This window comes from Thalassophryne amazonica, chromosome 9, assembly GCF_902500255.1.
Source record: "Thalassophryne amazonica chromosome 9, fThaAma1.1, whole genome shotgun sequence".
NCBI lineage: Eukaryota > Metazoa > Chordata > Actinopteri > Batrachoidiformes > Batrachoididae > Thalassophryne > Thalassophryne amazonica.
In genome coordinates, this window is record NC_047111.1 from 59,897,801 (window position 1) to 59,910,809 (window position 13,009).

General features: G+C 43.1%; 1 protein-coding gene across 1 annotated transcript; it reads left to right on the forward strand.

The window, feature by feature from the left end:
• Nucleotides 1-6,116: 6,116 nt before the first annotated feature.
• LOC117517211 (coiled-coil domain-containing protein 92-like) lies at nucleotides 6,117-12,697 on the forward strand. The gene is made up of 4 exons (XM_034178151.1): nucleotides 6,117-6,254; nucleotides 6,511-6,659; nucleotides 6,735-6,782; nucleotides 11,519-12,697. The coding sequence occupies exons 2-4, from the start codon at nucleotides 6,530-6,532 to the stop codon at nucleotides 12,238-12,240; spliced, it is 900 nt and encodes a 299-aa protein (XP_034034042.1). The 5' UTR covers nucleotides 6,117-6,254; nucleotides 6,511-6,529; the 3' UTR covers nucleotides 12,241-12,697.
• Nucleotides 12,698-13,009: the final 312 nt, after the last annotated feature.

Consider the following 13,009-nt stretch of genomic DNA (forward strand, 5'->3'; position numbering starts at 1 on the left):
CTTGTTCAAGTCCCAATCACATGGCACTGATGAAGGACAACGAAGCCCATACGAAACAAGAAATCTGAACTTGCATTGACTTTCAGAGGCATCTAACCTTCGTTCAACTTCCTTCCTGCAGCTGGCACTTAGTTAGTCAAAGTTCTTTATTAATCGTCTCCTTTAGGAGAAACTTAGTTTGGTGCGTGAGGGGGCTCACCTGCACAGACAATTAAAAACAGGACCAGCCTTTACACAATAAAAGCCACAGAAATAAATATCACCGACAATAAAATAACATAAATAACCAAAATAACCTTAAAAATCGCTGTAATCAACCCACTATATACTACTAAAACCACACAGCCATTTACTACTCGCCATTCAACTGAAAAATGTGCAAAATTTATCCTATGACATAAGTACAATTTAAGCTTGTTCATTAATAAGCTTAATAGACAACGGAACAAATGAGTGTTTGTACCAATTACATTTGCACAAAGGAACACGATATCTCTTTCCCGAGTTTAACAAGGTAAAGAGATATCGTGAAAGAGATACAGAATTTTAAAACGGCTGAAAAATTTGAACGAATACCGCCAACAACCTCAAATACAGTAGTCCATATTTTGTTTTGCTTTCGTTCTTGATGGTTTCTTATCCTTTGCTTAGTTTTCGTAATGTCAGAGTTTTGTTTGACTTTCGTCCAACTTCATTCAACCTCCCAAGTGCGACGTATTGAACGAATGCAACAATATCTGAATGAACAAAACAGCCTTGCATCGCTAATGAATCGTTCATGTTTGGGATGAAAAAGCAAAGTTTTATACTCAACAAAAATATAAACGCAACACTTTTGGTTTTGCTCCCATTTTGTATGAGATGAACTCAAAGATCTAAAACTTTTTCCACATACACAATATCACCATTTCCCTCAAATATTGTTCACAAACCAGTCTAAATCTGTGATAGTGAGCACTTCTCCTTTGCTGAGATAATCCATCCCACCTCACAGGTGTGCCATATCAAGATGCTGATTAGACACCATGATTAGTGCACAGATGTGCCTTAGACTGCCCACAATAAAAGGTGCAGTTTTGTTTTACTGGGGGGGGATACCAGTCAGTATCTGGTGTGACCACCATTTGCCTCATGCAGTGCAACACATCTCCTTCTCATCATCCATGAAGAGAACACCTCTCCAACGTGCCAAACGCCAGCGAATGTGAGCATTTTCCCACTCAAGTCGGTTGCGACGACGAACTGGAGTCAGGTCGAGACCCCGATGAGGACGACAAGCATGCAGATGAGCTTCCCTGAGACGGTTTCTGACAGTTTGTGCAGAAATTCTTTGGTTATGCAAACCGATTGTTTCAGCAGCTGTCCGAGTGGCTGGTCTCAGACAATCTTGGAGGTGAACATGCTGGATGTGGAGGTCCTGGGCTGGTGTGGTTACACGTGGTCTGCGGTTGTGAGGCTGGTTGGATGTACTGCCAAATTCTCTGAAACGCCTTTGGAGACGGATTATGGTAGAGAAATGAACATTCAATACACGAGCAACAGTTCTGGTTGACATTCCTGCTGTCAGCATGCCAAATGCACGCTCCCTCAAATCTTGCGACATCTGTGGCATTGTGCTGTGTGATAAAACTGCACCTTTCAGAGTGGCCTTTTATTGTGGGCAGTCTAAGGCACACCTGTGCACTAATCATGGTGTCTAATCAGCATCTTGATATGGCACACCTGTGAGGTGGGATGGATTATCTCAACAAAGGAGAAGTGCTCACTATCAGAGATTTAGACTGGTTTGTGAACAATATTTGAGGGAAATGGTGATATTGTGTATGTGGAAAAAGTTTTAGATCTTTGAGTTCATCTCATACAAAATGGGAGCAAAACCAAAAGTGTTGCATTTATATTTTTGTTGTACATCCAGACACATTAACAGCGAATGCTATTTTGAACCCATGATGGCACCATGAGTCACGTGACCGATTTTTTTCGACTCATGTTGTCACTCTGTCTAATCTGGTTATTAAACTCTGAGGTAACGCATCACATGAAAAAACTGTTTCCAGGTCCAAAGACCTGCAAGTTTACAATTAAAGTTACGTCTGTATGATCCTTTCAAGGACCTACAGTTTAAGTTTAGTTTATGTTTACAGTGTGCGCAAACCTCCCTCCCTCCGTTCTCTGCCTCCACCTCCGTTAAACGCATTCGTCTGTTTCTAAGGTAAGAACACTTAAAGCTAGAATGTCGATTAAATATAGTCTGAAGTTTAATATATGAGGTCTGTTAGAAAAGTATCCAACCTTTTTATTTTTTGCAAAGACTATATCAATTTGAATCGTGCGCTTGCATCAGCCAAGCTTGAACCTTCGTGCGCATGCGTGAGTTTTGTTCACGCCTGTCGGTTGCGTCATTCGCCTGTGAGCAGACTTTGAGTGAGCACTGGTCCTCCCCCCTCGTCGGATTTTCATTGTGAGGAAAATGTCTGAACGGCTGGAGCAGCACTGCATAAAATTTTTCCAGAAACTGTGAGAGACAGCCAGGTGGACACCATTCGGAAAATTCAGATGGCTTTCAGGGACGAATTTATGGGCATCACACAGATTAAGGAGTGTTACAGCCGGCTTAAAGACAGTGCACAATAGCGGAGGGCGCGCCGCACTCCGAGCGGCAATCGACAGGCTGAAACAACCAGATCATTTCCAAACTGAATGCTGTGTTGATCCGGGACGTCATCTGACTACCAGAGAAATTGCAGAAAAGGTGGACAAAGCACTTTCCCGGCACATTCCACTGTTAAAGGAGATTTTGTCATGAAAACAGGAGCGGAGGAATTCGCCACGGAGCCACTAATGGCGTGGAACGAAAGCACCTCCGTGTTGGTCTCACAGGACATGTGACATGCCCAGATCTTCGACAATTTCTCGGGTACTCACTCGACTGAAAAGCCACCCAAAGCCGTTTGAATCTTCCAAATGGTGGAAGAGCTGGGCATGTCCCGTGAGACTTCCAACACGGAGGTGTTTTTTGTTGTGAGCCATTACGCGGCTCCGTCCTGACGCGTGAATTCCGCCGCACGTCTTTCATTACAAAATCTCCTGTAACAGTGTAATGAGCCGAAAAAGTGCTATGTCCACCTCTCTTGCCATTTCTCTGGTAGTCAGATGACGTCCCGGATCAACACAGCCTTCACTTTGAAAATGATCTGCTGTGAGCCGTCTTTAATCCGGTTGTAATGCTCCTTAAACTGTGTGATGCCCATAAGATCTTCACCGAAAGCTATCTGAATTTTCCGAATGGTTTCCACCTGGCTGTCTCTCACAGTTTCTGAAAAAATTTTGATGCAGCAAAGTGGCAGTCGCTCAGCCATTTTCCTGACAATGAAAATCCACCGAGGGGGCTGGACCACTCCTCCCACAAAGCCTGCTCACAGGCGAATGACGCAACCGACAGGCGTGAAAAAACTCACGTATGCACATGAAGGTTCAAGCTTGGCTGATGCAATCACATGTGATTCAAATCCATATGGTTTTTGCAAAAAATAAAAAGGTCGGATAGTTTTCTAACAGATCTCGTATATAAACTACATCATATTTAGAACCCATTAAAATTTGGGGGGAATTTTTAATTCGTGGGAAGATACGTAATTTGAGGGAAATCCATAGCTTATTTTGCCCCAGCAAACGTCAAAACCTGCAGACGATTTCAAGCCGGAAGTGCATCTGTGCTTGCGCAGATGCACTTAATAACTCAGATAATCAGATAATAGACTTGGATAATAACCATAACTGTACACCGTCAGACACCAGTCACCAGGCAACTCACCTGTCCAAAAGCAGCGCTGCAAAATCCTTGTGAGTATGATCGCCAGTCTTCTGTCACTGCAGCTAGCGGTGAAACCCCCCCACGTGACCTGTGGTGTCACCCCGATGGCGTCCTGGCTTTCGAATTTTTGGCACGTGCCAATAATTCAGAATTTGTTTTGATACGGATAAATTTTAATCGTGTTCAGACTAATATTTTGGGAATCCTTTATATTCACACTAACGAATAAAATTACTTTGGTCCCCATCAAAATTCTAACAATCGTCTCAATTAATTAAAGCTTTAATAAAACTTTTTTCCTTTTAATTTATATATTTTATTATGCACAGGTAAAATATACATGTCTGTTTGTTCATAAAAAATATGTATTACAATAAACAGTGCGTTAAAGTGCAAACTTCACTTTCCCCCCGAATGACATGAACAGGAAACTATCGCAGCTCGCAGCAACTCCCATTGAAAATAACGGAGAAACAACCTGAGCTTCTGCCATTTTTCATAAAACAAAGGCAATAACAACATCTTAAAAACTCAGTTAGTATATCCAGGAGAGTTTTAGGCACAATATACGAGGTCTGTCCATAAAGTATAGGTCCTTTTTATTTTTTTCAAAAACTATATGGATTTCATTCATATGTTTGTACGTCAGACATGCTTGAACCCTCGTGCGCATGCGTGAATTTTTCCACGCCTGTCTGTGATGTCATTCGCCTGTGAGCACGCCTTGTGGGAGGTGTGGTCCCGACCCCTCGTTGGAATTCCTTTGTCTGAGAAGTTGCTGAGAGACTGGTGCTTTGTTTGATCAAAATTTTTTCAAAACCTGTGAGGCACATCGAAGTGGACACAGTTCGAAAAATTCAGCTGGTTTTCGGTGAAAATTTGAATGGCTGATGAGAGATTTTGAAGTGATTCTGTCGCTTTAAGGACTTCCCACGGAGCGGGACGTCGCGCAGCGCTCCCAGGCGCCATCGTCAGCCTGTTTCAAGCTGAAAACCTCCACATTTAAGCCTCTGTTGACCCAGGACGTCGTGAAAGTTTCAGAAGAAGTCAGTTTCAGCATTTTATCCGGATATTCCACTGTTAAAGGAGATTTTTTTAATGAAAGACGTGCGGGCGGATTCACACGTCGGCTTGCAGCCGGCGCAGCGCAGCGCAACAAGAAAAACACCTCCGTTGGAAGCCTTAAGGACAAGTTGGAACATGCCCAACTGTTAAACAATTTCTCAGATACTCACTCCACTGAAAGCCATCAAAAGCTGCCTGGATTTTACAAATGGTTATCAACACGGAGGTGTTTTTCCTGTGGCGGCACATCGCGGCGGCTGCAAGCCGACATGCAAATCCGCCCGCACATCTTTCATTTAAAAAAAAATCTCCTTTAAGAGTGGAATATCCGGATAAAATGCTGAAACTGACTTCTTCTGAAACTTCTCTGTTCTCTCACGACGTCCTGGATCAATAGAGCCTGAAATGTGGAGGTTTTAAGCTTGAAACAGGCTGACGACGGCGCCTGAGAGCGCTGCACAACGTCTCGCACTGTGGGAAGTCCTTAAAGCGACAGTATCACCTCAAAATCTCTCATCAGCCGTTAAAATTTTCACCGAAAACCAGCTGAATTTTTCAAACTGTGTCCACTTCAATGTACCTCACAGGTTTTGAAAAAATTTTGATCAAACAAAGCGCCAGTCTCTCAGCAAGTTGTTAGACAAAGGAATACCGACGAGGGGGCGGGACCAGTCCTTCCCAAGGCGTGCTCACAGGCGAATGACGTCACCAACAGGCGTGGAAAAACGTACACATGCGCACGAGGGTTCAAGCATGTCTGACATACAAACATATGAATGAAATCCATATAGTTTTTGGAAAAAATAAAAAGGACCTATACTTTATGGACAGACCTCGTACAAAGAGTTTTATGTTGCGATGTTAATGCTATTGTCTGTGTGCAACGGTTTAAGTGCAGCCTGATCAGAGCATCTCAGTGTTAATGACAGCGCGCCTTTTTTTTTGTTTGGACCCGGAAGTTGAAAAATCACATGATGCGTTACATCACACTTAACCGGATAAAGGCACTCTCGTTGCTGAGGCCCCTCCTCCTCCTGTGTTTCAGTGGTGGCGTGAATCACCCCTCATACACGGTGCCTCGTTGTGACTGCAGCCGCGGCACCGTCACGCACGCACGCACAGAAGGTTATGAGGAGGTTATTTCCACTCTGGCTGCAGCTGGATTGACAAAAGAAAAGCAGTCAAGACTGAAAGGGTTTTCTGCTGACGGGATCGAGAGGCGGGTCTCTGTGCAGACTGCACGGTCTAATCTGCACAACGCTTTTGTTTTCTGCTGCCGCGCACAATCAAGGACAGAAACATCAGGCCGACAGGAGAATCCATGAGAAACGGCGTGCACGGGACACCGCTGCAGCTTCACGGCAGGCCCGAACAGGTACAGAAAACATGCATAAACCGGCAAACGGTTATAGAATTTATGGATTCATAAGCTTTATAACAGGAATGTTGCAGAGCTGCTGCGCTCGGATGCTGTTTTTTTAATTTGATTGACAACTGGTAATAATAATCACAATATTGTGCCACCATCCAATCACTAAATCACGGAGTGCTGCTCCCACACTGCATAGCTGCAGGTCCTCTCTCCAGTCATAGGCAGCATCCCTGTTTGTTTGTTTGTTTGTTTTCTGCAGGGTGTCTGGGGATCGAATCATGGATGCTGGCAGGTTGGAGCAGCAGGTTGCCACTGTGGAAAGAAGCATGGCCTTCCTGAGGCAGGAACACCTGGCCATGCTGACCGGGTTACAGCTGGAGATCACAAACCTCAGGAGGCGCTGCCACGGTCAGTGTGCTCCTCTGCACCTCTAATCACTCTTTGTTCATCTGTCTGATGTGCTTCTGCTCCTCATGTCTGCAGAGCTGAGCTGTGAGCTGGACTCCAGGTTTCCTGACAGGGGTACAGCAGGTGAGACTTTGGGAATACATATCCCGCTTGCTGGTGATAATGGAACAGTAACTGCTTCTGTGCATCTGCACCACACACGTTGCATGTTTTCCATTTCTTCCTTGGCTTGGACAAAGCTGAGGCACACCACAGGCTTCACCTGTGTTTCTCCATGTGCAAGACCAGATGTGACAGGACAGGCATAAGTGGTGCATCATATTGTGAAATTGATTAATTCCAGACTTGTAAAACGAGTGCAGCAAACCATGCATGTTCGACAGAGTTATGAAAATTATTTCTGTGACGCACTGGTAACCAGTGTTGCCACAGTTACTTTGAAAAAGTAATCCAATTACTGATTACTCCTTGAAAATGTAACTTAGTTAGTTTTAAAATTGAGTAATCAGTAAAGTAACTAAGTTAGATTACTAGTTACTTTATTAGTTACTTTCAGCAGCTGCCGACCTCCTCCCCCCACCGCCATCTCAGCTTGAAAATGACAACCAGTTTTGCCAATACTTACTTTACTGGAAGTGCATTTTTAACAGTAATGTAAACAATGTATGTCCTGACATTTTAAGTGAAACTTAAATACTATTTCCTGAAAAAACATTTGTAAAACATGAAATAAAGTCAGTCTTTCTTGACTTCAAAAAACATAAATACTTTTTTCTAAAAAAAAAAAAAATTTGAGTTACCCGTTCTATGCACAGATAATAGAAATGAATTTTATCCATGTCGTATATTTCATGTCACTTTATTTAAGGTGTAGTAATTTACATTGTATGTATGTTGTCATCATTAATTTTCATAGAACAATTTGTCACATTCATGAGACTCGCGTGAATGATGATAACAAGGTGATAGCATGCCGTACACAGCAGGTACATTTTAATTGAAAAAACCACGCGCTTTAATGAGCACACGGTGCACACTGGCCCATTCGGATTGTAATTAAAGTGCACCCTCGCCAGCAACTACTATGTAGTAAGTAAAGTGTGATGCTTGGTACCTGACCTGAGTACCATGTGAACTGCGAAAATAACGGCTCCAATGAGCGGGTCGATATCTATATACAGTTGTATGCAAACGTTTGGGCGCCCCTGATAATTTTCATGATTTTCCTTTATAAATCATTGATTGTCTGGATCAGAAATTTCAGTTACATATATCATATAGCAGACAAACACAGTGATATTTGAGAAGTGAAATGAAGTATCTGGTATTTACAGAAAGTGTGCAATAATTATTTAAACAAAATTAGTCAGGTGCATAAATTTTGGCACCCTTGTAATTTTATTGATTTGAATACATTTAGCACTAATTATTGGAACACAAAATTGGTTTGGTAAGCTCATTGACCGTTGACCTCCTTACACAGATGAATCCAATCATGAGAAAGGGTATTTAAGGTGGCCATTTGCAAATGTTTCCCCTCTTTGCATCTCTTCTAATGAGTGGCAACATGGGAGCCTCTAAACAACTCTCAAACGACCTGAAAACAAAGATTGTTAATCATGGTTTAGAGGAAGGATACAAAAAGCTATCTCAGAGATTTCAGCTATCAGTTTCCACTGTGAGGAACATAGTGAGGAAATGGAAGACCACAGGCGCAGTACTAGTTAAGGCCGAAGTGGCAGGCCAAGAAAAATCTCAGATAAGCTGAAGCGAAGGATGGTGAGAACAGTCATAGTCAACCTGCAGACCTGCTCCAAACACCTACAACATGATCTTACTGCAGATAGTGTCTCTGTGCATTGTTCAACTATAAAGCGCACTTTGCACAAAGACTTGCTGTATGATACATACATGCCACAAACAGAGCCACCTGGGTTATGCTAAAGCACATTTGGACAAACTAGCTTTATTTTGGAATAAGGTGCTATGGACTGATGAAACTAAAATTGAGTTATTTGGACATAACAAGGGGCGGTATGCATGGATGAAAAAGCACACAGCATTCCAAGAAAAACACTTGCTACCTACAGTAAAATTTGGAGGTGGTTCCATCATGCTGTGTGGCTGTGTGGCCAGTGCAGGTACTGGGAACCTTGTTAAAGTTGAGGGTTCCTGGATTCCAGTCAATAGCAGCAGATTCTTGAGAACAATGTTCATGAATCAGTGACAAAGTTGAAATTGCGCCGGGGCTGGATCGTTCAGCCGCTCAGCGCAAAGCAACGCCGTGATGAAGCCTCACGGGACATGTTCTGGCATGTCCAGCTCATGCACAATCACAATCGGATATTCACACGACTGGAAAGCAACCGGAATCCGTCTGAAATCCACCTGAAAGCCGTCCTGTGAGACCAGCACCGAGGTGGTTTTGTCCTGCGTAATGAACGGCTCCGTGGTGCGTCCCTCCGCTTTTCTTTCCATGAAAAAAACTCCTGTAATGGTGGAATGTACCGAAAAAGTGCCGATGTCCACATCTTCTGCCTTTTTGTGAAAGTCAGACGAGGTCCCGGACAAAGCCTTCACGTTGGAAATGATCTGGTTGTTTCAGCGGGGTATCAGCCTGTCGATGGGGGCTGGGAGCGTGCCGCGCTCTCAGCAGTTGTGGGCAGTCCTTAAAGCAGCAGTAACACTCCTTAATCTGTTTAATCCCCATAAAATCGTCCCTGAAAGCCATATTAATTTTTTGAACGGTGTCCACCTGGAGGTCTCTCAGTTTCTGGAAAAAAATTCATGCAGCAAAGCTCCAAATCGTTCAGACATTTATTCACAATAAAAATCCACCGAGAGGGTGGACCACACCTCACTCAAAGCCTGCTCACAGGCGAATGACGCAACCGACAGGCATGAAAAAAACTCATGCATGCGCACGAGGGTTCAAGCTTGTCTGACGCAATCACACGTGATTCAAATCCATATGGTTTTTTAAAAAAAAAATAAGGTTGGATACTTTTCTAATAGACCTCGTATATGTCATCCCCCCCCCAAAGACATACTGTTACCCCGGATCTGGATCAGAATCCAGATTCTGGATTAAGATTTCACGTTGTATAGGCTTTGAAGGATTACGTCAAAACTACTTCACGGATTCTCACCAAATTTGCACAACACATAGATATTAGGACACGGAAGACTCCCCTGAATTTTGGAGGTGATCCGAATATGAATTCTGGATCAAGATTCACTTTATATAGGCTTTGAAGGATTACAGCAACACAATTTCACAGATTCTCACCAAATTTTCAGCACAGATAGATATTAGGCCACTTAAAACTCCAATAAATTTTGGAGGTGATCCGGATCTGAATCTAGATTCTGGATCAAAATGTCACTTTATATACATTTTGAAGGATTACTTCAAAACTACTTCACAGATTCTCATCAAATTTGCACTGCAGATAGAATGAATGAGTGAATTGAATTTATTTGGCACACAGACTCAACAATAACAAAAAACTGATAAATAAGAGAATTCAACAGATAGATATTAAGGCATGGAAGACTCAGCTGAATTTTGGATCCGGATTGGCGGACCCGGGTAACTCAGCTAGTCTAGTGTGTGTGTTTGTGCACGTACACTTTCAGCCTAAGGGCCCCAGTGGACTCCCCCTTGGCGCCCCCAGTCACCATAGCAAGTTTGGTGTTGATTGCTTAATTACTGTGGCTGTGCATAGCGAACACACGCACACGTGGTCAGCTTTATATATTAGATAAAAATACAAAAATAATAGTAACGCACAGTTACTTGAAGAAGTAACTTTAATCTGATGATTTGGAAATATTAACGCGATTACTTGTTATTGAAAAAACAGTCAGATTAGATTAACGCATTGCTAAGTAACTATTATTGCACAGTTACTGAGGCAATATGCTGGTCATAAATTTTATTACCCACACACATGCCACCCATTATGAAAACCATCACCTAATCTGCACAACATGCTCTTTATTAAAACACTTAACTTAGATTAGCCTGTTAGCTTTAGCTTCCAAGATGGGGTTGTGTTCGGGGTTCATTCTTCCCACCCACATCATTCCAGTCCCCCCCCCCCCCCCACCTCTTTACCTATTTATGGGTTTGCCAGGAGTCGGGCACTGCCAAGATTGCGATATTTGGAACTGCGCCACTTGAGCTTCAAAGCATAGCTCTTCAGAAAACTTACAGGTGACATCATGGAGGGTTTGTCCAGTACACATCCCGTCTGTGTCTAATTCCCTGCAATAGCCCAAGTAAATATCACCTATATTTAAGCAGGAGGCCTGAAATTTGACCTTGTTCTGTGATGTTCATTTTTAACAGATTTTTGTTGGGGTTTTTATTTATTTATTTATTTATTTTGCCCCCATCCCTTAAAATCAAACTATTTTGACCTCGGTTGACCCTCAGTTATTCCACTAAGTTTGATCCAAATCAGACTGAGATACATAGTTCACACACAGAGACCGCTGGAGGCACAGGAGTGAAAACCAAACCTGTGCATGCTGCCGTGCGCGGGCGTAAAAATGCAGTATCTGTTACATTTATCTTCTGAAGTATCTTCCAGGCACGGTTATAAAAATGTGCTGTTTGAGCTCTGACTCAGCAGAAAATACAGCTGATATCCTTTTTCATTGTCAGTTTGTGCCGAGAAATTTAAAAAAAGCAAAGGAGCAGTACAAGGACAAAGTAGAATGTGAAAAAGTACCAGTGTAAATAGAGTAATTGATACACAGACCTGTCAGCATTTGCAGGGTTTTTTATGCAGTAATATTAGTTTCTGCACAAATGTGTGTAATTATGTGTCTACACTTTGTGTTTGTCTCAGAGGAGGAAGAGGAGCTGGCTGCACGCTGCGAGGCTGCAGAGCATCTGATAGAAAACCAGCAGTGCATGATGGTCGCCGTTTGTGGCGAGTTGCGGTCCGGTCGGGCACGAGTATCATCACTCGGAAGAAGCCTTAGGGAGGAGGAGCAACGTTTTCTGGAGGAACTGAAACGTCGTAGCCATAAGATCACGCTGCTTAATCGTGAACTGCATCGTCAGAACGTCACCACGACGACGCTCTGCCACAAGCTGCACGCGGCTCGGTTAAAACTGTTCCGGCAACGACAGAGCGCAAAGTGTGCAGGACAAAGGAAAGAGGAAAGTGGTGGAAAGGTCGGAGAAGTGGGAAAGGAGGAGGAGGATGGAGATGATGATGGACAGGATGAAGAGGATGAAGGGGAGAATTCTGACTGGCTCCTGTCTCCGCCTCCCCCACCCATACCCAAACAATATGAGAGGAGACACCGGAGGTGTGCAAGCACGAGGGAGGAGAGGGTCCGAGCTTGTGTTCCACAGGAGCGAGTGACATCACCACAAAGGCCACACCCCATGCCCGACCCAGCCCTCTTCTTGGTTCCGCTTAGATACAGACTGGTTCGTTTGAATAAACCGATCACAGCGCAGGATGGGGAGGAGCTGGAAGACGAGTGGGAGGACATAGAGGACATCGGGGTGCACAGGAGGGTGGACATGGGAGCAGGAGAAGGTGAAACCGCTCTGTGATGAAGGTGGAGAGGAGAAGTTGTCTTCCAGCCTGATCGAGTGATGCATTTATCCAGAATTATTCAACACAAAGTTGAAGTAGAGTGTGATGTAATCATGTGATTGTACATTTCAGAGTGCATGTTAGCTGCACAAAGCGGTGGGATGTTAACTTAAAACTTCACATTGACATAGTGAAATAATTTGTCACATTTTTGGTACAGTGGATACTTTAAAAATGTGAAGGAAAGAATGAGTACGGTAGAGTTTATTATATGCCTTTTTTATTTGAACACTGTTGATCACGGCTTTTGCCTTTAAGTAGCCTCGACTTGCAAACACTGTTGAAGGCAACAACTTGCATTTACACTGTGATAGTTGTATTCCAGGTTTGGAGAGTCACTGAAAGTCTTAGAGACATTTTGTATGATTTGCACTTTATTAAATCCCTGCAATGTGCCTGGCAATGGCAAAAACAGTGCTGGTGCTGGTGTTGTCACAGTCATCTGTTGGAAGAAGTTTTAAAGGTGATGTTTGACATTTAAAAAAATACCAGGTTGTATATTTTTTACACATTTTGGAGTTATTTTGTCACTTGAGACAAAAAATGAAAGTTATCAGTGAAGTATCGGTTTAGAAAGCACATGCTGTCACAGGCTAACATATGATACATTGTAATGACACAGGGCAGTCTAACACTGTAAACCACTTCTTTTTGCCACAGAACAGGCAAAAATGTAATAAGTAGTAGCTTGGCAAGACTCCCTACTATGGATAGGTACTGAAATCC